This window comes from Peromyscus maniculatus, chromosome 1, assembly GCF_049852395.1.
Source record: "Peromyscus maniculatus bairdii isolate BWxNUB_F1_BW_parent chromosome 1, HU_Pman_BW_mat_3.1, whole genome shotgun sequence".
In the NCBI taxonomy this organism is placed as follows: Eukaryota; Metazoa; Chordata; class Mammalia; order Rodentia; family Cricetidae; genus Peromyscus; species Peromyscus maniculatus.
The window spans coordinates 3644131-3669194 of record NC_134852.1 but is presented as its reverse complement, the minus strand read 5'-3'; the positions used below and the strand labels follow the sequence as shown (position 1 = coordinate 3669194).

The following is a 25064-nucleotide window of genomic DNA, read 5'->3' as shown; positions in this document are numbered from 1 at the left end:
GCATTTGAAAAAATCCAACACCCCTTCATGATAAAAGTCTTGGAGTGATCAGGAATACAGGGAACACAACTAATCATAATAAAGGCAATTTACAGCAAGCCAACAGTCAACATCAAAGTAAATGGAGAGAAACTCAAAGGAATTCCACTAAAATCAGGAACGAGGCAAGGCTGTCCACTCTCCCCATTCTTATTCAATATAGTACTTGAAGTTCTAGGCAGAACAATAAGACAACCTAAGGAGGTTAAGGGGATACAAATTGGAAAGGAAGAAGTCAAGCTTTCCCTATTTGCAGATGACATGATAGTATACTTGAGTGACCCCAAAGATTCCACCCAGGAACTGATAAAGCTTATAAACACCTTCAGCAACATAACAGGATACAAGATCAAATCAAAAAAATCAGTAGCCCTCCTATATACATTGGACAAAGAAGCTGAGAAGGCAATTAGAGATACATCACCCTTTACAATAGCCACAAATGACGTAAAATACCTTGGGGTAACACTAACCAAGCAAGTGAAGGACCTATATGACAAGAACTTTAAGTCCCTGGAAAAAGAAATTGAAGGAGATGTCAGAAAATGGAAAGATCTCCCATGCTCATGCATAGGCAGGGGTAACATAGTAAAAATGGCAATCTTACCAAAAGCAATCTACAGAGTCAATGCAAACCCCATCAAAATACCAACACAATTCTTCACAGACCTGGAAAGAATAAACTGCATATGGAAGAACAAAAAAATCAGGATAGCCAAAAGAATCCTGTACAATAAAACAACCTCTGAAGGCATCTCAATTCCTGACTTCAAGTTCTACTATAGAGCTACAGTAATAAAAACCGACCTGTGGACCAATGGAATCAAATTGAAGACCCTGACATTAACCCACACACCTATGAATATATAATTTTTGACAAAGAAGCCAAAAGTGTACAATGGAAAAAAGAAAGCATCTTCAACAAATGGTGCTGGCATCACTGGATATCAATGTGTAGAAGGCTGCAAATAGATCCATATCTGTCACCATGCACAAAACTTAAGTCCAAGTGGATCAAGGACCTCAACATAAATCCAGCTACTCTGAACCTGATAGAAGAGAAAGTAGGAAGGAGTCTTGAATGCAATGGCATAGGAGATGACTTCCTAAATATAACACCAGTAGCACAGACACTGAGAGAAACAATCAATCAATGGGACCTCTTGAAACTGAGAAGCTTTTGTAGAGCAAAGGATACGGTCAACAAAGCAAAGTGACAGCCTATACAGAATGGGAAAAGATCTTCACCAACCCCACATCTGACAGAGGACTGATATCCAGAATATATAAGGAACTCAAGAAATTAGACATCAAAACGACTAACAGTCCAATTAAGAAATGAGCTATAGAACTAAACAGAGAATTCTCAATAGAGGAAACTCAAATGGCTGAAAGACATTTAATGAATTACCCAACATCCCTAATCATCAGGGAAATGCAAATCAAAACAACTCTGAGATACGACCTTATGCCTGTCAGAATGGCTAAGATCAAAAACACTGAAGACGGCCGGGCGTTGGTGGCGCACGCCTTTAATCCCAGCACTCGGGAGGCAGAGGCAGGCGGATCTCTGTGAGTTCGAGGCCAGCCTGGACTACCAAGTGAGCCCCAGGAAAGGCACAAAGCTACACAGAGAAACCCTGTCTCGAAAAAACCAAAAAAAAAAAAAAAAAAAAAAAAAAAACTGAAGACACTTTATGCTGGAGAGGATATGGAACTAGGGGAAACTTCCTCCACTGCTGGTGGGAATGCAAGCTTGTACAACCACTTTGGAAATCAATATGGCGCTTTCTTAGAAAATTGGGAATCAATCTCCCCCAAGATCCAGCTAAACCACTCTTGGGCATATACCCAAGAAATGCTCAATCATACCACAAGAGCACTTGCTCAGCTATGTTCATATCAGCATTGTTTGTAATAGCCAAAACCTGGAAACAACCTAGATGCCCTTCAACTGAAGAATGGATAAATAAATTGTGGCACATGTACACAATGGAATACTACTCAGCAGAGAGAAACAATGACATCATGAGGTTTGCAGGCAAATGGATGGATCTAGAAAAAATCATCCTGAGTGAGGTAACCCAGACTCAGAAAGACAAATATGGTATGTACTCACTCATAGGAGGATGCTAGATGTGGAACAAGGATGACTGGACTGCTGCTCACATCATCAGTGAGGCTACCTGGAAAACAGGACCCCAAGAAACACAAGGAGAAATGGATGAGATCTACATGAACAGCATGGACATGAGTGGGAGCAATGAACGGCGAGGGTCAAGGGAAAGAGATCAGGAGATCCTAGCTGGATCAAGAAAAGAGAGGGTGAACAAGGAGTAGGAGACCATGGTAAATGAAGACCACATGAGAAAAGGAAGAAACAAAGAGCTAAAGAGGCCCACAGAAATCCACAAAGATACCCCCACAAAAGACTGCTGGCAATGGTCAAGAGATAGCTGGGACTGACCTACTCTGGTGATGGGATGGCCAAACGCCCTAATGGTTGTGCTATAAACCTTATCCAAGGACTGAGGAATCTGGTTGCAGACATCCACGGCTAGGCCCCGGGTGGAGCGCTGGGAGTCTAATTAGTGAGAAAGAGGAGGGTTTATATGAGTGAGAATTGTTGAAACCAAGGTTGGATAAAGCACAGGGACCAATAACCAAATGAATGGAAACACATGAACTATGAACCAAAGCTGAGGGGCCCCCAACTGGATCAGGCATTCTGAATAGGTGAGACAGTCGATTGGCTTGATCTATTTGGGAGTCATCTAGGCAGTGGTACCAGGACCTCGGCTCATTGCATGAGTTGGCTGTTTGAAACCTGGGACTTATGCAGGGATGCTTGGCTCAATCTGGGAGGAGGGGACTGGACCTGTCTGGACTGAGTCTATCAGGTCGATCCCAGTCCTCGGGGGAGACCTTGTTCTGGAGGAGGTGGGAATGGGCGGTGGGCTGGGTGGAAGAAGAGGGTGGCAGGAAGGGAGAGAACAAGGGAATCTGTGGCTATTATGTAGAACTGAATAGTATTGTAAAATAAAAAATAAAATAAAATATAAAAAAAGCTAAAATCTATAAGTATGCTGGGAATATTAAAGAATCTGCCAGGTGGATGGATGAAGCCCAGGCCCTGGACACAGCAGACAGATTTATTAATTCCAAGTGTGCAAAATACATGTTAAAAGCCAATCTGATTAAAGAGGCTGAAGAAATGTGCTCCAAGTTTAAAGGGAAGGAACTTTAGCAGTGGAGAACCTGAATGAAATGCAGTGCATGTGGTTCCAGACAGAGTGTGTCCAGGCATACAGAGCCATGAACAGATTCGGTGAAGTACTTAAAAAGTGTCACGAAATTGAGAGACATTTTAGAGAAATCACCGAAGACCATTTTGATTTTCATACGTACTGTATGAGGAAGATTATCCTTAGATCATATGTGGACTTATTAAAACTAGAAGATGTTCTTCAGCAGCATCCATTTTACTTCAAAGCAGCAAGAATTGCTATTGAGATCTATTTGAAGCTTCATTGCAACCCTCTTACAGATGAGAATAAAGGACACGAAGCTGATACAGCAAATATGTCTGACAAAGAGTTAAAGAAACTACGTAATAAACAAAGAAGAGCTCAAAAGAAAGCCCAGCTAGAAGAAGAGAAAAAAATGCAGAAAAAGAAAAGCAGCAGAGAAATCAGAAAAAGAAAAAAGATGATGATGATGAGGGTATTGGAGGCCCCAAAGAAGAACTTATCCCAGAGAAATTGGCCAAGGTTGAAACTCCATTGGAAGAAGCTATTAAGTTTTGAACACCATTGAAGAATTTGGTGAAGAACAAGATAGAAACTCATCTTTTTGCTTTGAGATTTACTTTAGGAAAGAAAAGTTTCTTTTGATGCTACAATCAGTAAAGCGGGCATTTGCTATTGATTCTAGTCATCCCTGGCTTCATGAATGCATGATTCGACTCTTTAATTCTGTGTGTGAAAGTAAAGACTTACCTGAAACAGTTTTTAAACAGTATTAAAACAAGAAATGAATCATCTTTTTGGAGCAACAAAACAAAAGAATTTTAATGAAACTTTTCTGAAAAGGAATTCGGATTCATTGCCACATAGATTATCAGCTGCCAAAATGGTGTATTATTTAAATTCCTCTAGTCAGAAATGAGCATTAGAGCTGGCAACAACACTTGATGGGTCCCTCACCAACAGAAACCTTCAGACCTGCTTGGAGGTGTTGGAAGCCTTGTGTGATGGTAGCCTAGGAGACTGTAAAGACGCTGCTGAAGCTTATAGAGCAAATTGTCATAAGCTTTTCCCTTATGCTTTGGCTTTCATGCCCCCTGGATATGAAGAGGATATGAAGATCACAGTTAATGGAGATAGCTCTGCAGAAACTGAAGAACTGGCCAATGACATTTGAACATCATTAAACAAGCAAATGGAATGACTTTGGACCATATTAGTATATAATATTTTTGTCACGCACCTGCTGCATTGCTCTAACTTACACAGAATGAGAGGAGTAAACGTTCTTGCCTTCAAATAGTCTTTTACGTTTTTTATCCTGCTGAAAACTATATATAAAATATCTAACATTATAGGATATAGCTTCAGTTTCTTAAAAATTAAAAGCTGCTAAAATTGAAGGGTTTAAAAAATTCCATATCCTACTCCTATCTTCCCTGCCAATGTTTTTAAACTAATTTATATAAAATCTGGAGGCTATTACAGCTAACATAGCAGGTGTGTGGCAGAAATATTACTTTAAATTTGTCTTGTGAGATTTTACTATATCTCAGACAGCATAAATGCTGTTTTAGCACTGGATTCTTTCACTGAGCACAAAGAGTTGTTGGGACTTTAGCATCTGACTGATTTTGTTACGGGGTTGATTCATGACCATAGGAAGTATGCAGTGTGAATCATTATGTACAGAGCCATCTACAACAGATGCTTGACATTGTAGAGCATGGGACGCATAGCTACCAAGCAGATTATATGAAACCTAGAAGGTGTTCAGTACGCATGTTGTGTTTCCAAAATTTGCTGTACATGATCAGTTTGGTGTTCTTGTACCACAGTTTTTAACCGAAGGAACCAGTTGGAACAATCTCAATTTTTAACTAAAACTTGAAGAACTAAAATAACAATGCAAACCTTTAGCATTGTTTTGGCCAAACTTGTTAAAACGGTAATGCAAGAACCAAATGCACTGTGATGTGGCCCCAACTAATTAGCAAGCATGAAATTTTCATCTGAGAGTGAAAAAAAGAAAATCTACCATGGCTTGAAGTTAAAGAGTAGAACTCCTGATTACCATTCTATGACTGATCAAGAGACTAATAGTTAAAAACCTCAGTAGGCCTTGTTCACGATATGCAGAAAAAAGTGCTGCAGTTTAGATACCTCTGGAACTTTGCCACAGTGTCACAGGTTTGTAATACTTGAAGCCCTTCATTTCTAAGAATATATTTCTTGCTCAGTTGTTCCAGGCAAGCCCAAGACTTTGTAATTTCTAAAGGGCCCAAGATTTTTTTTTTCAATAACAGACCAGCTTCTTTTTCTTGCAGTTACAAATGTAATTTCTTTTTTGTTGTTGTCAAACATGAAGTACCAAATATGATACTATAAATTGTTTTGAAAAAAAGAATATATTATTTTATGACCTCCATTATCTACAAAAATTATATTTTAAAATTGTGTTACATAGATCAAACATGTTAATTAATCTTTTAGAGGAAACCAAAATTTCTTAGTCATAAATTTATATTGATTTCATTTTCTACTTTATCACAATAAATCTTCTAAAAAACCAATCTCCCTTGAACATATTTGACAGTTTAGACACTGAAAACTCATATAATTACAAGAGATTTCATGATCTGAAGGATTCATTCAGATGCATACTGATTCTTGTGTGTGTGTGTGTGTGTGTGTGTGTGTTTGTGTATATACAAGGTCTATTCTTTTAATTCATTCTCTTCTCATACAATACATCCAGATCACAATTTTTCCTCCCTCCACTGCTCCAAGCACCCCCCTCCATTTCCTCTCTGTTAGAAGTCTTTCTTTGGATTGCCAGTTACTGAATAATAACATGGAGACATTTTATTAGTTATGAAAGCGTGGACTTAGCTTAGGCTTGTTCCCAACTAGCACTTAAAACTTAAATTAACCCATTTATATTAATTTGTGTTCTGCCACATGGCTCATTACCTCTCCATACTGTACATCAGGTATCCTCCATATCTGACTGGTAAGTCCCCTATATCAGATTATTTTTCAGATTTCCTATCCATGCCTGGAAGTCCCACCTATCATCTTCTGCCTAGATATTAACTATTCAGCTTTTTCAAACCAATTAGAAGGTGCCTCATGCAGATGAGTTAAAACAATGGCACATCTTCTAGTGTGATCAAATATCCTGCAACACCCTCTCTCCCAGATCCACTCCTCCTTTGTTCACCTTCAGAGAATAGCAGGCCTCCCAGAGATATCAACCAAAAATGACATGGAATGTTACCATAATACAAGGCTCAAACCCTCATATCAAGACTGGGTGAGGCAACACAGCAGGAGGAAAAGGGTCCCACGAGCAGGGAGAAGAGTCAGAAATGACTCTACCCCCACTTTATCACTATTTACAGACCTACAAGAACACTAAGCTACACAACCATAATATATGTAGAGGACCTACTTCAGACCCATACATGCTCCTTGATTACTGCTTCAGTCTCTGTGAGCCCCTATGAGCCCTGCTTAGTTGATTCTGTGGGCCACATTCTCCTTGTGTCCTTCACCCGTCTGACTCCTACAGACCTTCTTCCTCTTCTTCCTCTTCTGCAGGGTATCCCTAGTTTTGCCCAATGTTGGGTTGTGGATCTGCTCCCATCAGTTGCTGGATAAGCTTCTCTGACAACAATTTGTCTTGGATCTGATCTATATGTATAGCAGAATATCATTAAGAAACATTTCATTGTGTCCATGGCCCATGGAGCCACCAAAGGCCAAATAGATGCCCAGGGTATAGACTTCCTCATGTGCCTATGTTGGTGTCTGAGAACTGTGCTATAACTGGAGTTGTGGAGTTGTCTGGGCCAGGGCTGATACCTGTGTTGATATTTTATTTGTGTACCCCAATAAAGGCTTATCTGGGGATCACAGAAAAAGCCAGCCACTGTATTAAACATAGAGGTCAGGCAGTAGCAGAACACATATTTAATCCTAGCATTTGGGAGGCACAGATCCATCTGGATCTCTGTGAGTTCAAGGCACATTGGGAACAGAGACAGTTGTGGTAGCACACACCTTTAATCTCAGCACTAGTCCACAATAGAGGTCTGAAGGTCTGTACAGTGAGACAGGAATTGATAGAGCTTGACAGAAAGAGGAAGTGATGTTGGGGACTGACTCCGGACAGCTGTGCCTTGAACCTGTGTAACCTTCCACGATTTATCAAGCCTCGTGTAAATAGGAGGCTTTTAGTCTAACCTAGGAATGTACGATTAAATAAACTTCTTGGAGCCTGTACTAAATCAGCTAGCTGCAGGGGCCTGGGACCAAAGCGACCTCCTGCTGACCCTCCCTTAGGAATTTTCTTTGTCCTCTCCTCACTCATCCTGCTCCCCCTCCCTACCTGAAGCCCTGTTTATAAGCTCTAACACCCAGCCAATAAACGAGACCTTGACACAACTCAGCCTGACTCTGTCTTTCTTCACGCGCTTGGTCTCCTTTCCCTCTCGCCCCCCCCCCAATGATTCCTAGGTGGTCCCTCCTCGAGACCCTCGAATAACCTGGTCTGCTGGACGGGTCAAGTGGCACCCAATGTGGGCCTCGAGGCACGGTGGCTCACTATTGGACGGCAAAGAGAAAACGGGGTCTGGCCAGACTCACTAGGGTAGAGGTGCCCCAACAGCATCACTCGTGCACCGCGGGCAGCCTTGAGGTAAGTGCCGTCCAACAATCAATGAATAAAGTACTCTCTAAAGAGGCTCTCTTCATTAAGGAAATGAAGATTTCAGGGAGAGGGGAATAAGAGTCAAAAAGAAAGAAAAAAAAGATTTAATTAAGTTTTTCTGTTTTGTGGAAGAAAAATGTCCCTGGCTGGTTATTAATGGCCCAGGCATCCACCCGTTGACATGGAATAAAGTCGGAGAGGATATCAATAACTTGCTTAGGATGGAGAGAATGTCCCCGATGCATTCTTTAGTTTCTATGGAGTAATCAGAGATGTTTTAAAGGATTCAGAAAAGGATAGTAGGGTGTCACATATTCCGGGACTTGCTGAGGACCTATTTAACGATGTGTCCATCCCAGAAGACGGTAAGAGTGAGGTTGCCACAAATCACATTGAACAAAAGACCAAAAGACCCCACCGGGACCCTCAAGGGTCCAGAAGTTTATTGACATCTACCGGTAAGAGCGCTCTCTGTCTTGTCTCTGTCTCTGTCTTGTCTCATTAAGTTTTGTGCCGGTCGACTGATTTGTACTTTGCAGGCTCTCACTGGGACAGACGTGTTCGGACAGTGATCCTGGGAGGGAAAGAGAGACGTCTCATTCCCTGATTTGGGCAAGGGACCCCCTAGTCCCGAGCCATTTGGGGCCACCTCAGAGGTGACTATTTGATTTTAGGAGTCTCCTCCTAAAGAGGAGCATCTTTGGGTACCTTTCCCCATGGTGGGAGGAAGTGCCACTTTGTATTTTGTTCCGGGAAATTGTTAGAGCCATTTTGTGGGGGTTTTTTGTATGTTTTATTGTGGTAATTGTTACTTTACACTCTGTTTCTCTTCCAAGAAATAAGGTGCATGTCTGACTAACAGGGATGTGAAAGCCCCCTGATGTCTGTTTGATCAAGGACAGAGATCCTCGAGTCTCGATTGTTTTTTGTGTGATTGAGCCTGGAGGGTCACTCTCCACAGAGCACATCAGGCTGTCATTGTTCTTGGAGCTTTGTTGGTTGTCTCGTTGGGGCAAAGTTTTTCTTTCGTGTGCCCTTGGTCTTGTGTGTAGTGTGTTAACTGTTCTCATTGTTGACTTGACTGTGACAGACGCTATGGGACAGTCCCCTTCTTCTACACTAGACCTTTGCCCAGCCCACTGGAGGGATGTGCGAGCCACAATCGAGGGGCTTGCTAGCTGTGAGTGAGGCCATCATCATCTCAGTGCTGATGTTCTGGTACTTGAATTGTCTGTGTAAATGTCATCTGTTTCTGCTACTCACCTCCCTTATTTTCCTGGGGAGGAGAGAGAGGCACAGCGAGGGCCACCTCCCTCCCTCCCTAGCTCTCTTGCTATCAGAATGCAGGCAGCTGGCTGCTCTCACGAAGGTGGGGGTGCGTGCTCTGGGTACAGGTGGGCTAAGATTCTCATGTCCTGCTCTGGACAGGGCAATGGCTGCCTGCAACTGACAAAACTGTGTGAACACTGAACAGAGAATCTGACTTTAGTCAGAGGAGTTAACAAAAACTTTTTTTCAGGAACACTGGCAGCCAAGGACATACTTTATGACCACTGCTCCCCCTCCCTTCCTTTACTGTGATAACTTCAAGGTCTCTTCTGCCAGCCAGGAATTTCTCTTGTTAACCCTTCTCTGTCCTGATTGTGAAACTTCAGTAAACCCTGCCCCCCCCCACTTTATCCCCTACAGACAAATAAGCTAAAACCAGGATTCTTAAATGTAGATAAGAACTTAGACGCATTTTTCCAGGTGGCGTTATCAACTACAGAAACTTAAGAAAACACAGAGTTAGGATATACGACCATCTGGCAGAGACTAAGTGGTCATAAAACATCCCAAACTCCCCAAACTTCCCAAATCCCAGAGACAGCTCATAAAACTCCTAAATACGATTGCTGAACAAATGAAAAATAAAGATAACATAAAAAACTACTGATATGAACCTAAAGAGGCAGTGGGAGATGAATTCTGTGGTCTATATTAGCCTCACAAAGAAAGGCGTGTGCTCCTTCCAACCTCCCTGCTGTGTGTGGGAGGTTTGGAATGAGCCCCCCTGCCGAGGCTTGTAAACTTCATTTGTATAAACCTTGCTTTTGCATTCTGTACCTGAGGTCTCCAGTGGCTTCTTTGGGGACTCGATCTGAGCATAACACTGATATTGCTTGAAAAAGAAATGTTAAATTACCAGTTCAAGATACTAGGAAAATTATGCTTTTGTTTCCACAGGAAAAATAAAAATTTACATGGGTTTTGGTCATTTGAGTTCAATGTGTTACAAATACTTGCCATCATTTAAAAAAATTGGTTTCAAATTATTCTTCGTTAAGATAAAAGTTTAAATAAATGATTTTTTGACTTGAGGAAGCAGTTTAAGATGTAAAAATTTAAAGGCTTAAGCATGTCATGAGGGTTTAAAAAAGTGAAACTTTAAAGTCTAACTTTAAAGTTTAAGTAACCATTTTTCAGATTTCTTTCTCTTGCTATTCTGCTGTTACATGGAGACTCCAAAGGGTCATAGTTTTAAAAATGTCTGTCTATTCTACAGGTATGAATGAAAATGTGGCCACATGTATGTTTGGTTTTGAATGTCTGAGTTTGCATGTCCTTTGTGTTAAGGAATACAAGTTAATACTAGTCATCTGGCTATCCAGATACTAGTTTAAAGCATAAACGGTTCTATTTAAATAAAAACAAACTGAGAGGTATATTTGACTAATATATCTATAGGGAAACAAATTAGCCTGGTCATTATTACCAAACTTAGAGATATTTTCAAGATTAGGCCTCGATTTGTTTGGCTCAGATACATTTAATAGATAATGGTCCTCAAACCTGTCAATGATCTGATGAATATGACATTTAAATTATTTGATTAAAATGTTACTATCGGAAACAGAGACTCCTAGCTCCCCAGCTCCTACCAATGACTCCCAAGGTCTCCAAAGAAGATATGGAATGACAAGAAGATGCCACCTGAATTGCGAACGACACTGACCACAGGGCAAGATGCCCCAATGCAACGCCTGCCTCCAGGACCCAGCCCAGACTATGGACAAGTAGTAGGACACTGTCAGTCTTCCGTGTCCCTATTCCACAGAAAAGTTACTCTGCCTTATGGGCTTGATGGTGGTAGAAGATTGAAGTTGTTCTGACTGGAACCTCCAATGCTATAGAGACCTGGGTAGGGATTGATCACTGTAATTTATAGGATTGGAAGCTTCTTGGTCTGCACTCAGATATAGTTTATCCTTCTCAGATTTCTGATAGTACTGATGGCTAGGCTAGCTCTAACTTTGTCAGCATGGCAGCATCAACCAGATCCTTCTGCAAGGCCATAGCTAGCCTGTTAGCTCACTTTAAAAGAAAATGTTCTAAGATGTAAAAATTTAAATAAATCATCAAGGTTTGGATATGAGTCTAAAATAAGATATGTTTCAGATTACTCTCCTGTTCTATGGTTCAGAGCTTAACATTTAGGAGTCCTGATGAGCTGATAGAGCAATGACCACTTACTGTTCAGTCACAAGCTCAACATTTTGGATTTGTTTTAGATGTCATCTAGATATGTCTAAATGTAAACCTAAAAGTGCTTTTCACCAGGCCAAAAATCTCTGTCCAATTTATACCTGGCTTTCTGGACAGAAGAAAAATGCCCAAATCTGTAGTTCTTGTTGGGACTCAAAGGTATAAGTCTACTTCTGCTGTTTTACAGATACCCATTATCTGCTTTGTCTACAATATGGATTTCAGTGCAGATTGGTAATACTAATGTATCTAAAACTTTTATGTCATTTTGTAAGTAGGCCTCAAAGTATTAAAAGAGTCATAAAAACATAGACCCACTTCACAGAGGTCAAAAGGACCCCAGATAAGTATTCCTAAAGATGGTATTTTTCCTCTCTCCTGGTCTTGGGATCACTGTTTTTCCCATTACTAAGGGTATAAACCTAAGGGTTCCAAATAAGTTCATAAATTTTAACCTCTGTTCCTAGTTTAAATCTGTCTCAACAGATTTCTACTTGGCTGGCAGACACCTCTAAGTTTCAGTTGCTGACTCCACCACTCCAGACGACTGTGGACTCCGGACGTGCTATAGGCTAACGTGGACCAGCCCAGTTAACATGATTCTCCTCTGTCCCTATGGGGTCAGGCAGCTACATGCTACTGACAAATGCCCCCTGCCCAGTCTTTGACCAGCTTTTCAGCCTTTTGGGGGAGGGGCCCTGATAACGACGCCCCAATGGCAGCTTGAAGCAGTTCCAGAAAGAGAATACATCGTCCCATTTTCCTTTTTCAAAAAAGGCTGAAATGCTGGGTCAAAAGAAAACTCCCTGGCATAGAGACAAGATGGCTAATTATACATGAACTATGCATGGCCATTACAGGCCATGCGTTACTAAAATAGGCCATGAGTTACTAATATAATACCATAATTTTAAGATTAAAATTTGCCAAAAAGAAAATGGGGGAATGAAAGACTCTAGCCCTTCAGGCTTACACCCCCAAGCCTCAGGAAAAGAGAAAACTTCAAGCACCAGGAAAATAAAAACTAAAAATCTAGTTCCAAGAGCAACCTGACTTAGCCATTGTTCAATCTCCCCTGCAACCATTTAACAATGTAAAGAGATTTCTGTTAAGAGATGTGCTCAACTGTGACTGGGATAGTTACAGGTGTTCCAGGAAGGACCACTGTGAACTTTGTGTAAACTCCACTCCCGCCTTGATAACCCCCCCCCCCTTGAGGTTTCAGGAAAAATGTACCTGTTGATGCAAATTACCCGTCTGTGATCACTCTGTACCCAGACCATGATCTTGTGAAACGAAATTGTATGGGAATTGTAATCTTGTGGGTTTTTCCTTTATTAGCCATTATGGGGCTGCAGTAAGATGCAGCTCTTGCTCTTAGGAGCAGGGTTTGCCCTTCTATATAGAAGCTTTAAAGAATCCCCTTGGCTTTCTACCCTTATCCCCACCCTCCTGGCCCCCCTGATTATTTTCCTTCTCCTTCTCATTATCTTTGGTGCCTGGGCCTTTCAGCAGTTGACTCGGTTTATCAAAAATCAGATTGATTCGGCCTTACCACAACACGTCTCAATTCATTATCACAGAGTAGATTCCGAGGAGACCGTCCAGGAGCCCCATCAAGGACTCAGATTCAGTGTCCTAAAGCCCTAACGTCCCCACGGTCTTGCTAGAGAGTACTCAATGACGGGAATAGTACAGGGCCCACGCCAGAGTCAACAGCATACAGAGGTCGTGGAGACGGGCTCAACATGGCACCTGCCATGCGTGGGAGTCCCCCTGTATAGCCTAAGACAGAGGCTCTCTCAGACCTCCGCAACCCCGATCACATGGACTTGGTCCATTTTTGAGAAAAGAGGGGGAACTGTTGGGGACCGACTCCGGACAGCTGTGTCTTGAACCTGTGTAACCTTCCACGATTTATCAAGCCTCGTGTAAATAGGAGGCTTTTAGTCTAACCTAGGAATGTAGGACTAAATAAACTTCTTGGAGCCTGTACTAAATCAGCTAGCTGCAGGGGCCTGGGACCAAAGCGACCTCCTGCTGACCCTCCCTTAGGAATTTTCTTTGTCCTCTCCTCACTCCTCCTGCTCCCCCTCCCTACCTGAAGCCCTGTTTATAAGCTCTAACACCCAGTCAATAAACAAGACCTTGACACAACTCAGCCTGACTCTGTCTTTCTTCACGTACTTGGTCTCCTTTCCCTCTCGCCCCCCATTGATTCCTAGGTGGTCCCTCCTCGAGACCCTCGAATAACCTGGCCTGCTGGACGGGTCAAAGTGATGTAGCTGGGTGGAGAGAGGAAGTAAGATGGCAGGGTTCACAAAGGTATATAGGCATGAGTATATAGGAAGTAGCTCTCTCTTGGTTTGAGGATTTCTTAGTGGTTAGAACATGGCTGGCTTCTTTCTGTTTCTCTAATCTTCCAGCTTTTACCCTAAATCTGGCTTCAGGTTTTTTTTAATTAATAAGAAAATTTAGCAATGGTCTTATATCTGGCACCCCAATATTTGTGGCATATCATAAAAAATGCCAGTTGCCTGTGTCCTTACAGGCCCTGGCTCAAGTCTGAGCTGTATGGGAATATATTATCCATCCCATGTAGACCAGAGTCCCTACTTAACTGGATCCAGATGGCTGGATTTTTCATGTCTTCTTTCCTGTTAGATTGTGAGCTCTCTCTGGATCCCCATCTTGGGCTGATACCACACTAAGTAGTTGTCTTGAAGCCTGCTTGGGCTTCAATTGTTCTATGTAGAGGAATCAGCCTTACATCTGAATCATCATTGTTGACTGTAAGATGAATCTTCAAATGTCTTATTAATTAAAAAAAAAAAAAACAGATCCAGATGTTGTGGTTAAAACCAACACAGAAATTCTGTACTTAGGAAATCATTGCTCTATATTCCTTTCTTCTTAATTTTGAGATAATGTCTAATCTTTCTGTCTCTATGAATTTGTATATTCTATATATTTCATGTAATACAATTCTATAGTATTTGTCCCTTTTTTTGAATGTAAAAACATTTTACGTACAGATGCAGGAAAAACAATACACAGATAGCTTGAACATAAAAACAGGTTCTTCTTCTGTATCTCAGAATCTAATCAATATTTATATGTATAATTCAGCTATTATTTGGCTTAAAAGGGCTTATTGGGAAATGTTATCATTTTTACTGTTTTCTACAGAGAAAATATTTTCCAGTTTCAAGTAACCCTTGAATTATTTTTAAGACTTGTTTATTTTACATTTTGTTTTTTTTTCAAGACAGAGTCTTACTATGTAGCTCTAGCCATTCTGGATCTCCCCATGTAGATCTGGCTGGTATTGAACTCATGGAAATTCACTGGCCTCTGCCTCCCGAGTGCTGGGATTAAAGGCATGTGCCACTATGCCTGGCAATGTTTCATATTTGTGTGTGAGTGATGGCTGAATATCTATGTACACGCACCGTGTGCATGCCTGGTGCCCATGGAGGCCAGAAGAGGGCCTTGGATCCCTTATAACTGGAGTCAAACATGGAGTGAACTACCGTATCGGTGCTAGGAATTGAACCCAGGTCCTCTGGAGGAGCAGCCAGTGCTCTAAGCTGCTGAGTCATCCCTCTAGTCCCCTTTACAGTGTTTTTCGAGTCAGGTATCATAGACTCCAGCCTGGCATCCAACTCACTATGTAATTGCTTCTACTTGCCAAGTGCCAGGATTACACATGCGCTGTGCATTGTTGGGACCAAACCAGAGCCTCATGTACACTAAACACGCACTCTACCAACTCGATTACACCTTGGCGTCCCTTGTCTAGGATCCTCACCATTTTTGTTTGTTTGAGACAAGGTCTTGCTATGTATATGTAGCCCAGGCTGGCTCTGAGGTATGTGGTCAGAGTTGGCTGTGAACCCATGATCCTTCCGCGTCCAGTTCCTGAGTTCCGGGATTTTAGGCATGCGCCCTGTTGCCCTGCAGTGTTTTCTTCCTTCCTTCTCTTGCTACAGCTTGGGTCCTCTGGGCTCTGGAGGGTTCGTGCCTTTTGGTCTGAACGGGATTCTCCGTGGTGCAGCGACATGCTTCTTCGCCTTCATTGGTTTCGACTGTATTGCGACCACAGGTGTGGTAGCCCCTCTGTCCGATCAAAAGCATGGTCATGGTTTGGACTACCCTTGGACACAGGGCTGGTGGAGGGTCAGCCTGCTTTTGGGAGCATGGGAGGGGGAGAGGGTTTGTGTGGTGGCCTGCGAATGTTTCTGACTCAAGGTCTGCTTCGTCCCCGCAGGCGAAGAGGTCCGCTCCCCCCAGCGCGCCATCCCACTGGGCATCGTGACCTCACTCTTTGTTTGCTTTCTGATGTACTTTGGTGTTTCCGCGGCACTCACCCTCATGATGCCCTACTACCAAATTCACACCGACAGTCCCTTGCCCCAGGCGTTTATCCACGTTGGATGGGGTCCTGCTCAGTATGCAGTGGCTGTGGGAACATTATGTGCCCTTTCATCCAGGTTGGTAGCAAAGGTTTCTCTTCTGGATTCTCTTCTGTCCCTGCCCCTGAGAAGGAGAGAAGAGAGGGAGGGGAAATGTCTAAAGGAGCAGGGCCTGCCCATTGTCACTATGGAGAGTCTCCTTTTCCCTTTATAGCCTCATAGGTGCCATTTTTCCTGTGCCTCGGGTGGTCTATTCCATGGCAGAAGACGGGCTCCTGTTCCGGAGACTCGCCCGTGTTCATCCTCGAACACACACCCCTGTCCTAGCCACTGTCCTTTGTGGAATTATCGCAGGTAGACAACCAGCCTTATCAATTTCATCAGCTTGGCTGTGTCCACGAGCTAACACTCCTCATCGTTTCTACACTGATTTTTCTTTTCTTTTTTTTTTTGTGGTCAGTTTTTATTATTATTATTATTATTATTATTATTATTATTATTATTATTATTATTTTACAACACCATTCAGTTCAACATAATAGCCACAGAATCCCCTGTTCTCCCCCTCTCGCCCACCCCTCCCCCCAGCCCACCCCCATTCCCACCTCCTCCAGATCAAGGTCTCCCCCGAGGACTGGGGTTGACCTGGTAGACTCAGTCCAGGCAGGTCCATTCCCCCCTCCCAGACCGAGCCAATTGTCCCTGCATAAGTCCCAGGATTCAAACAGCCAACTCATGCAACGAGCCCAGGATCTGGCACCAATGCACAGCTGCCTCCCAAACAGATCAAGCCAGATGACTGTCTCACCCGTTCAGGGGGCCTGATCCAGTTGGGGGCCCCTCAGCCTTTGGTTCATAGATCCTGTGCTTCCATTCATTTGGTTATTTGTCCCTGTGCTTTATCCAACCTTGGCTTCAACAATTCTTGCTCATATAAACCCTCTTCTTACTCACTAATTAGACTCCCAGTGCTCCACCAGGGGCCCAGCCGTGGATGTCTGCCTTCAGATTCCTCAGTCCTTGGATGGGGTTTATGGCACCACTATCTGGGTGTCTGGCCATCCCATTACCAGAGTAGGTCAGTTCCTGCCGTCTCGCGACCATTGCCAGCAGTCTTTTGAGGGGGTATCTTTGTGGATCTCCGTGGGCCTCCCTAGCTCTCTGCTTCCTCCCCTTCTCACCTTCTCATGTGGTCTTCATTTACCATGGTCTCCTATTCCTTGTTCTCCCTCTCTTTTCTTGATCCAGCTAGGATCTCCCACTCTTTCCCTCAACTGTCGCCCTTCATTGTTCCCACTCATGACCAGGCTATTCATGTAGATCTCGTCCATTTCTCCGTGTCTTTTTTTGGGGTTCCGTTTTCCAGGTAGCCTCACTGGTGATGTGAGTAGCAGTCTAGTCATGCTTGTTCCACATCTAGCATCTTCCTATGAGTGAGTACATACCATATTTGTCTTTCTGAGTCTGGGTTACCTCACTCAGGATGATTTTTTCTAGATCCATCCATTTGCCTGCAAACCTCATGATGTCATTGTTTCTCTCTGCTGAGTAGTATTCCATTGTGTACATGTGCCACAATTTATTTATCCATTCTTCAGTTGAAGGGCATCTAGGTTGTTTCCAGGTTTTGGCTATTACAAACAATGCTGATATGAACATAGCTGAGCAAGTGCTCTTGTGGTATGATTGAGCATTTCTTGGGTGTATGCCCAGGAGTGGTATAGCTGGATCTTGGGGGAGATTGATTCCCAATTTTCTAAGAAAGCGCCATATTGATTTCCAAAGTGGTTGTACAAGCTTGCATTCCCACCAGCAGTGGAGGAGAGTTCCCCTAGTTCCACATCCTCTCTAGCATAAAGTGTCTTCAGTGTTTTTGATCTTAGCCACTCTGACAGGCGTAAGGTGGTATCTCAGAGTTGTCTTGATTTGCATTTCCCTGATGATTAGGGAAGTTGAGCAATTCCTTAAATGTCCTTCAGCCATTTGGGATTCCTCTGTTGAGAATTCTCTGTTTAGTTCTAAAGCCCATTTCTCAATTGGACTGTTGGTCCTTTTGATGTCTAATTTCTTGAGTTCCTTATATATTCTGGATATCAGTCCTCTGTCAGATGTGGGGTTTGTGAAGATCTTTTCCCATTCTGTAGGCTGTCGCTTTGCCTTGTTGACCGTATCCTTTGCTCTACAAAAGCTTCTCAGTTTCAAGAGGTCCCATTGATTGATTGTTTGTCTCAGTGTCTGCGCTACTGGTGTTATATTTAGGAAGTGATCTCCTATGCCAAGGCATTCAAGACTATTTCCTACTTTCTCTTCTAGCAGGTTCAGAGTAGCTGGATTTATGTTGAGGTCTTTGATCCCCTTGGACTTAAGTTTTGTGCACGGTAACAGATATGGATCTATTTGCAGCCTTCTACACGCTGATATCCAGTTATGCCAGCACCATTTGTTGAAGATGCTTTCTTTTTTCCATTGTACACTTTTGGCTTCTTTGTCAAAAATTATATGTCCATAGGTGTGTGGGTTAATGTCAGGGTCTTCAATTTGATTCCATTGGTCCACATGTCGGTTTTTATGCCAATACCAGGCTGTTTTTATTACTGTAGCTCTATAGTAGAGCTTGAAGTCGGGGATTGTGATGCCTCCAGAAGTTGTTTTATTGTACAGGTTTCTTTTAGCTATCCTGGGTTTTTTGTTTTTCCATATGAAGTTGAGTATTGTTCTTTCCAGATCTGTGAAGAATTGTGTTGGTATTTTGATGGGGATTGCATTGAATCTGTAAATTGCTTTTGGTAAGATTGCCATTTTTACTATGTTAACCCTGCCTATCCATGAGCATGGGAGATCTTTCCATTTTCTGAGATCTTCTTCAATTTCTTTTTTCAGGGACTTAAAGTTCTTGTCATATAGGTCCTTCACTTGCTTGGTTAGTGTTACCCCAAGGTATTTTATGTCATTTTTGGCTATTGTAAAGGGTGATGTATCTCTAATTGCCTTCTCAGCTTCTTTCTCCATTGTATATAGGAGGGCTACTGATTTTTTTTGAGTTGATCTTGTATACTGCTATGTTGCTGAAGGTGTTTATAAGCTTCATCAATTCCTGGGTGGAATCTTTGGGGTCACTCAAGTATACTATCATGTCGTCTGCAAATAGGGAAAGCTTGACTTCTTCCTTTCCAATTTGAATCCCCTTAATCTCCTTATGTTGTCTTATTGCTCTGGCTAGAACTTCAAGTACTATATTGAATAAGTATGGGGAGAGTGGACAGCCTTGTCTCGTTCCTGATTTTAGTGGAATTGCTTTGAGTTTCTCTCCATTTAATTTGATGTTGGCTGTTGGTTTGCTATATATTGCCTTTATTATGTTTAGGTATGTTCCCTGTATTCCTGATCGCTCCAAGACTTTTATCATGAAGGGGTGTTGGATTTTGTCAAATGCCTTTTCTGCATCTAGTGAGATGATCATGTGGTTTTTTTCTTTGAGTTTGTTTATATGGTGTATTACATTGATGGACTTTCGTATGTTGAACCACCCTTGCATCCCTGGGATGAAGCCTACTTGATCATGGTGGATAATTGTTCTGATGTGTTCTTGGAGTCTGTTTGCCAGTATTTTATTGAGTATTTTTGCATCAATGTTCATGAGGGAGATCGGTCTGTAGTTCTCTTTCTTTGTTGCATCCTTGTTTGGTTTAGGAATCAGGGTAATTGTAGCCTCATAGAAGGAGTTTGGTAATGTTCCTTCTGTTTCTATTATGTGGAACAATTTAGAGAGTATTGGTATTAACTCTTCTTTGAAGATCTGGTAGAATTCTGCACTGAAACCATCTGGTCCTGGGCTTTTTTTGGTTGGGAGACCTTTAATGACTGTTTCTATTTCCTTAGGGGTTATTGGACTATTTAAATAGTTTATCTGGTCTTGATTAAACTTAGGTATGTGGTATCTATCCAGAAAAATGTCCATTTCTTTTAGGTTTTCCAGTTTTGTGGAGTAGAGGTTTTTGAAATATGACCTTATAATTCTCTGGATTTCCTCAATGTCTGTTGTTATGTCCCCCTTTTCATTTCTGATTTTGTTGATTTGGATTCTCTCTCTCTGTCTTTTGGTTAGTTTGGATAAGGGCTTGTCTATCTTGTTGATTTTCTCAAAAAACCAACTCTTTGTTTCATTAATTTTTTGTATTATTCTCTTAGTTTCTAATTTATTAATTTCACCTCTCACTTTGATAATTTCCTGGCATCTATTCTTCCTGGGAGACTTTGCTTCTTCTTGTTCTAGAGCTTTCAGATGTGCTGTTAATTCACTAGTGTGCGATTTCTCCAACTTCTTTATGTGGGCATTTAGTGCTATGAATTTCCCTCTTAACACTGCTTTCATAGTGTCCCATAAGTTTGGGTATGTGGTGTCTTCATTTTCATTGATCTCTAGGAAGTCTTTAATTTCTTTCTTTATTTCTTCCTTAACCCATTGGTGATTCAGTTGAGCATTATTCAGTTTCCATGAGGTTGTAGGTTTTCTGTAGTTTTTGTTGTTGTTGAAATCTAGCTTTAAACCATGGTGATCTGATAGAACACAGGAGGTTATTCTGATTGTTTTGTATCTGTTGAGATTTGCTTTGTGGCCAAGTATGTAAGAAGGAGAAATCTGAGAGTGGAGCTGTTGAGATGGAGCTGGCCCTTGAATTTTCTTCATCCATGGAGCCTGTTTCTGCAGCAAGGACTCCAGGAATTGCAAGGAGCCTCTGTATCCCCACAGACACCATCCCAACTCTGAGATCTGGCCAGATTGTCTACAGATGTGCCTCCCTGCTTGGTGAGTGCCAGGACTTCCCCCTTGGGCATTTGGAATCAGACAGCATGTTGGGGACATCATTAGCAGAGAGGGAGACACAGTACAGACAGATTTGGTGGGATGTGGCCCAGGGTCCTGATATGCTTCTCCTCCCCAATTGATTTGCAGTCCTTCTTCTGAAGTTCCTGTGCCTGGTCCTGGCCCAGTGGCCTGGACAGCTGTTCTCTGGAGACCCAGCTTTGATAGCTGTGGCTGTTTCACTGTTGCTTCTCATTGTCGGAGTGGTCATTGTCATCTGGAGACAGCCTCAGAGCACCGCTCCTCTCCACTTCAAGGTGAGTGACTTCCTTTTCTCAGGGAAGCCACCCTAAGAGAGTGGTCATGCACGTTCTAAGCATGTTTCACATCACCAGGGAAGGAAGGGGCAGGGAACTGATAAAACCAATGGACAGGCAGGCAGGGCACGGTGGTCCTTGTTTGTCTTTAATCCCAGCACTCAGGTGACAGGGGCAGGGGGAATTGCCCAACTTCCCCCTTCTCTGCCCCAAGACAGGGTTTCTCTGTGTAGTCTAGTCTTAGCTCACAGAGATCACCACCTCTGCCTCCCTGAGTGCTGGGGTTAAAGGAGTGCACTAACTACTACTTTCTGGCTGGAATCTCTGATTTTGAGGCCAGCCAGGTCAGGTCAGCAGGAGCAACATAGTGATAGCCTGTCTCAGAAACAACCAATCCAATAAACAACTCCCTCCCAATATACCAATGGACAGAGCCAGATGTCACCATGGATGTATGATCCCAGATACTCAGGAGGCCGAGGCAGGAGGATCACACCTTAAAGTCCAGCATAGGCTGGAGCAACTTATAGGCCAGCTCAGGCAAGTTAGTGAAATTCTGTCTCAAAATAAAAATAATGCAGATATGTTGGTACATGTTTATACTTTTAATCCTAGGGAAGCAGAAGGAGGAAGATCAGGTGTTCAAATGAGTTTGAGATTGACCAGGCTTAGCTGCATGAGGTCCTGTCTCAAACAACCACCCACCCAACCAACCAAACAAAAATAAAACAGTCCCCTTCAACTCCCCCCCCAACAAGAACAAAATCACCCCTCCCCAACCCAAACAAACTAAACCAAAAATCTAACCAAACCCAGAGTGCGTTTCACTCCTAAGTCTGGGAGACATAACTCAGTGGCAGAGCACTTGCTTAATATGCACGAGGATCCGGATACAATCCCCAGTACTGAAAAAAAGGCTATGAGAATGTAGTCAGCTGGTGGAGCAATAGCCTAGAGTGCATGAAGCCTCGGGCTTAATCCTAGCACTGCAAAAACCAGGAGAGGTGGTGTATAACAGTAATTCCAGCACAGGGGAGCTGCGGATCAGAAGTTCAGGGTCCTCCTGACCCATACATTGAGTTCAAGTTCGGCCTGTGATATTTGAGACCCCATGTCCATGAAAGAAGACATCTGCTCTCAGGTGTGGTGGCATATATGTTTAATCCCAGCACTTGGGAGGCAGAGGCAGATAGATCTCTGAATTTGAGGCTAGCCTGGTGTACAGAGCAAGTTCCAGGATAGCCAGGGCTACACAGAGAAATCCTCTCTTGAGAAAATAAACCAAACCAACCAACCAACCAAACACAAAAAGAAGCCATTTTATTTGCTCAGAACTGCCAGCCCAGTGTTTCTCTGCTCAGTACCTGTGCCTCCTGGTACATCCATTCCATGGGGTCTCCAGTATGAGTAGGCACTGACCACAGAGCCTAGATACGGGCTGGATCTTCAGCTCTGGGGAGAGAGGGCTCAGGTGTCTGTGCACACAAGTGCTCACAGGCTGTGCTCACAGGTTCCAGCACTGCCTGTGCTCCCTGTGCTGAGTGTCTTTGTGAATGTCTACCTGATGATGCAAATGACTGTCGGGACCTGGATTCGCTTTGGAATCTGGATGGTGATTGGTGAGTGAGTAGCTTTCTGGGGAAGAGATTCCTGGTCAACTGGGTTCAACATTCCTCTCATTGCCTCTCTTTGAAACTGTCTGGGGTCACATGGAGAATCCCTGATGGGCATCCCGGTAGACGAGTGACCATTTCCACCTCACTGTCTCTGTTCCCTTTCAGGATTTGCTATCTACTTTGGATATGGGATCTGGCACAGCTTGGAAGAGAAGGATGACCAACAGCCAACAGCAACAGCCTCAAACTCCCAGACTCTCCAGGAACATACTCCCTGTGTTGAATTAGCTTAACTGCAGAAAGACCCCATGGGTGTCTATGTATGGTGGAGAGGCAGTACTGGCCATTGAACTTAGATCCTTGTGCATCTGAGGCAAGTCCTGCAGGTGTCTTCAGGTTGAGGAAAAGTTTGAATATTTGTGGGCTGCAGATGGGACTTTAAAGTTGCTATCTGTGAGCAAATTCCTTAACTTTTTTCCTTTGCACTGAAATGAATCCGTGGTTTTATGTATGCTAGGCAAGTGCTCTATCCATGAGCCACATCCCTAGCCCCTGTAGTTATTTAACAGACAATAAAGATTATATATTTGTGAGCAGCATATTACTTATATATTGTAGAAAGGCTAAATCAAGCTGATTAGTTCATCTGTTTCCCTTTTGTTTGGATGAGATCAGTCTTATATGGCCCAGGTCAGCCTTGAACTTGAGATCTTTTTTAATTACGATGTTGTTGGGTATTCACCAGAGAACACTGCTCAGGCATATAGAAAGTCTTTGTTGGCGACTACACTGGGTTGACCTACTTCATGCAGTTAACAAGAACAGCTAGCTAGAAGCAGAGCAGCAGAAGTGCGAAAGCAAGATTAGCACATTTAGAGACTTTCCCAGAACTATAGATTTTGAAGGATTGGATCTTTGTTTTCGTTTTTGGCAGGTGGTACTGTCTATGTGTTCTGTTTTACAGCCTGAATGGTACTTCCATCCCATAGTTGTGCTAGTCTGGGGCCCTGTTACCTTACTGACTGGTCTTAGTGAATGAGTCAAATCATGAACTCATTCTGTTCTAGTTTAAGATGTAGGGTCCCAACTGGGGCTGGGTGGGTGGGTGGTAGCACACACCTTTAATCCCAGCCCTAGAGAAGCAGAGGCCAACCTGGCCTACAGACTCAGTTCCAGGAGAGCCAAGGCTACACAGAGAAACCCTGTCTCCAACAAACCAAAACCAAAACAAAAAGGTAGAACCCCTGCTGTTAATCCAATGAGAATGAGAATTAAAGGCCCAGTCAGGGCTGATAGCAGAGAAGTAGACAGGGGGACCAAGAGAACACAGACTGGTACCAATTATTTTTGGTTGTGAGCCTAGCCTTTAACAGCTGAGCTATCCCTCCAGCCCTGGTACCAATTATTATCCCAACCATGGCAAGCTTTTTTTTTTTTTTTTTTCTAATGACTTTTGATCATTTAGCATGGAAAAAAGAGACTTTTCCCAAAGCCATACATGGTTTTATTTTTATTTCATGAGAAGTCCAAGCCTCTCCCATTTGCAGGACCATGTCCGCAAGGGAATCTCACTGTTCTTTTAATTCAGAAATGGAAACTTTTAACACCTCTAGGTCCCAATTAAACAGTCTACTTAGTTTGGAAAATAGCAGAAAGCATCACATTTAGTCAAACCACTAGTACATTCACACCAAGTAGTCTCACGAGCTTGGCAATACTGGTATTATTCTAGAGGAATTACCCATAAGGCAGAATAGTAGGCATCAGAATTAGGGGAATTGCCTGGGGTAAAGGTTTTGGATATTAGACAAGTTTCAGCCCCTTGGAAGTCCTCTAACATTAATTTGTGCTGTCCCCAGTCACAGTGAGTTTTGTCAGTCAATCGGCTGACAGTCTGGTTGGTTCCTACCCCTGTGTAGTACAGGGAATGGGTATTTAACCAGCAATCCTGGCTGATTTTTTGGCTGGGAATTATTAACTCTATACCCAGGGTCCCTTCCTGTGGCACAGAGTTTGATTCTCCAGGTTTTTCCTGTTTTCCAGAACTTTTTTTTGTCTGTTTGTTTGTTTTTCAAGGCAGGGGTTTCTCTGTGTAACAGCTCTGACTGTCCTGGAACTCACTTTGTAGACCATTCACAAATGTGCCTGCCTCTACCTCCCAAGCGCTGGTATTAAAGGCGTGTACTACCACAGCCCAGCAGACCAGTAGCTTTTAAAGGAAGTTTTCAGGTGTCAGTTTTACAACCCTAATTTTTAAAAAACAGATTGTTTTTTTTTAAAAAAACTTATTAATTATTCTCTCATATATTACATCTGGACCACAGTTTCCCCTTCTCTCTCCTCCACATCCACTCCTCCATTTCCCTTGAGAAGTGAGCAGGCCTCCTAG

General features: G+C 42.8%; 1 protein-coding gene and 1 pseudogene across 1 annotated transcript; both read left to right on the top strand.

Annotated features, from left to right (window-relative positions):
• The first annotated feature begins 3113 nt into the window (after positions 1-3113).
• LOC102924437 (N-alpha-acetyltransferase 15, NatA auxiliary subunit pseudogene) lies at positions 3114-4919 on the top strand (annotated as a pseudogene).
• A 10448-nt stretch (positions 4920-15367) lies between these two features.
• LOC143273367 (cationic amino acid transporter 3-like) lies at positions 15368-23274 on the top strand. Its single transcript, XM_076572754.1, has 7 exons — positions 15368-15628; positions 15794-16016; positions 16153-16355; positions 20563-20745; positions 20893-21059; positions 22570-22678; positions 22841-23274. The coding sequence occupies exons 1-7, from the start codon at positions 15466-15468 to the stop codon at positions 22966-22968; spliced, it is 1176 nt and encodes a 391-aa protein (XP_076428869.1). The 5' UTR covers positions 15368-15465; the 3' UTR covers positions 22969-23274.
• Positions 23275-25064: the final 1790 nt, after the last annotated feature.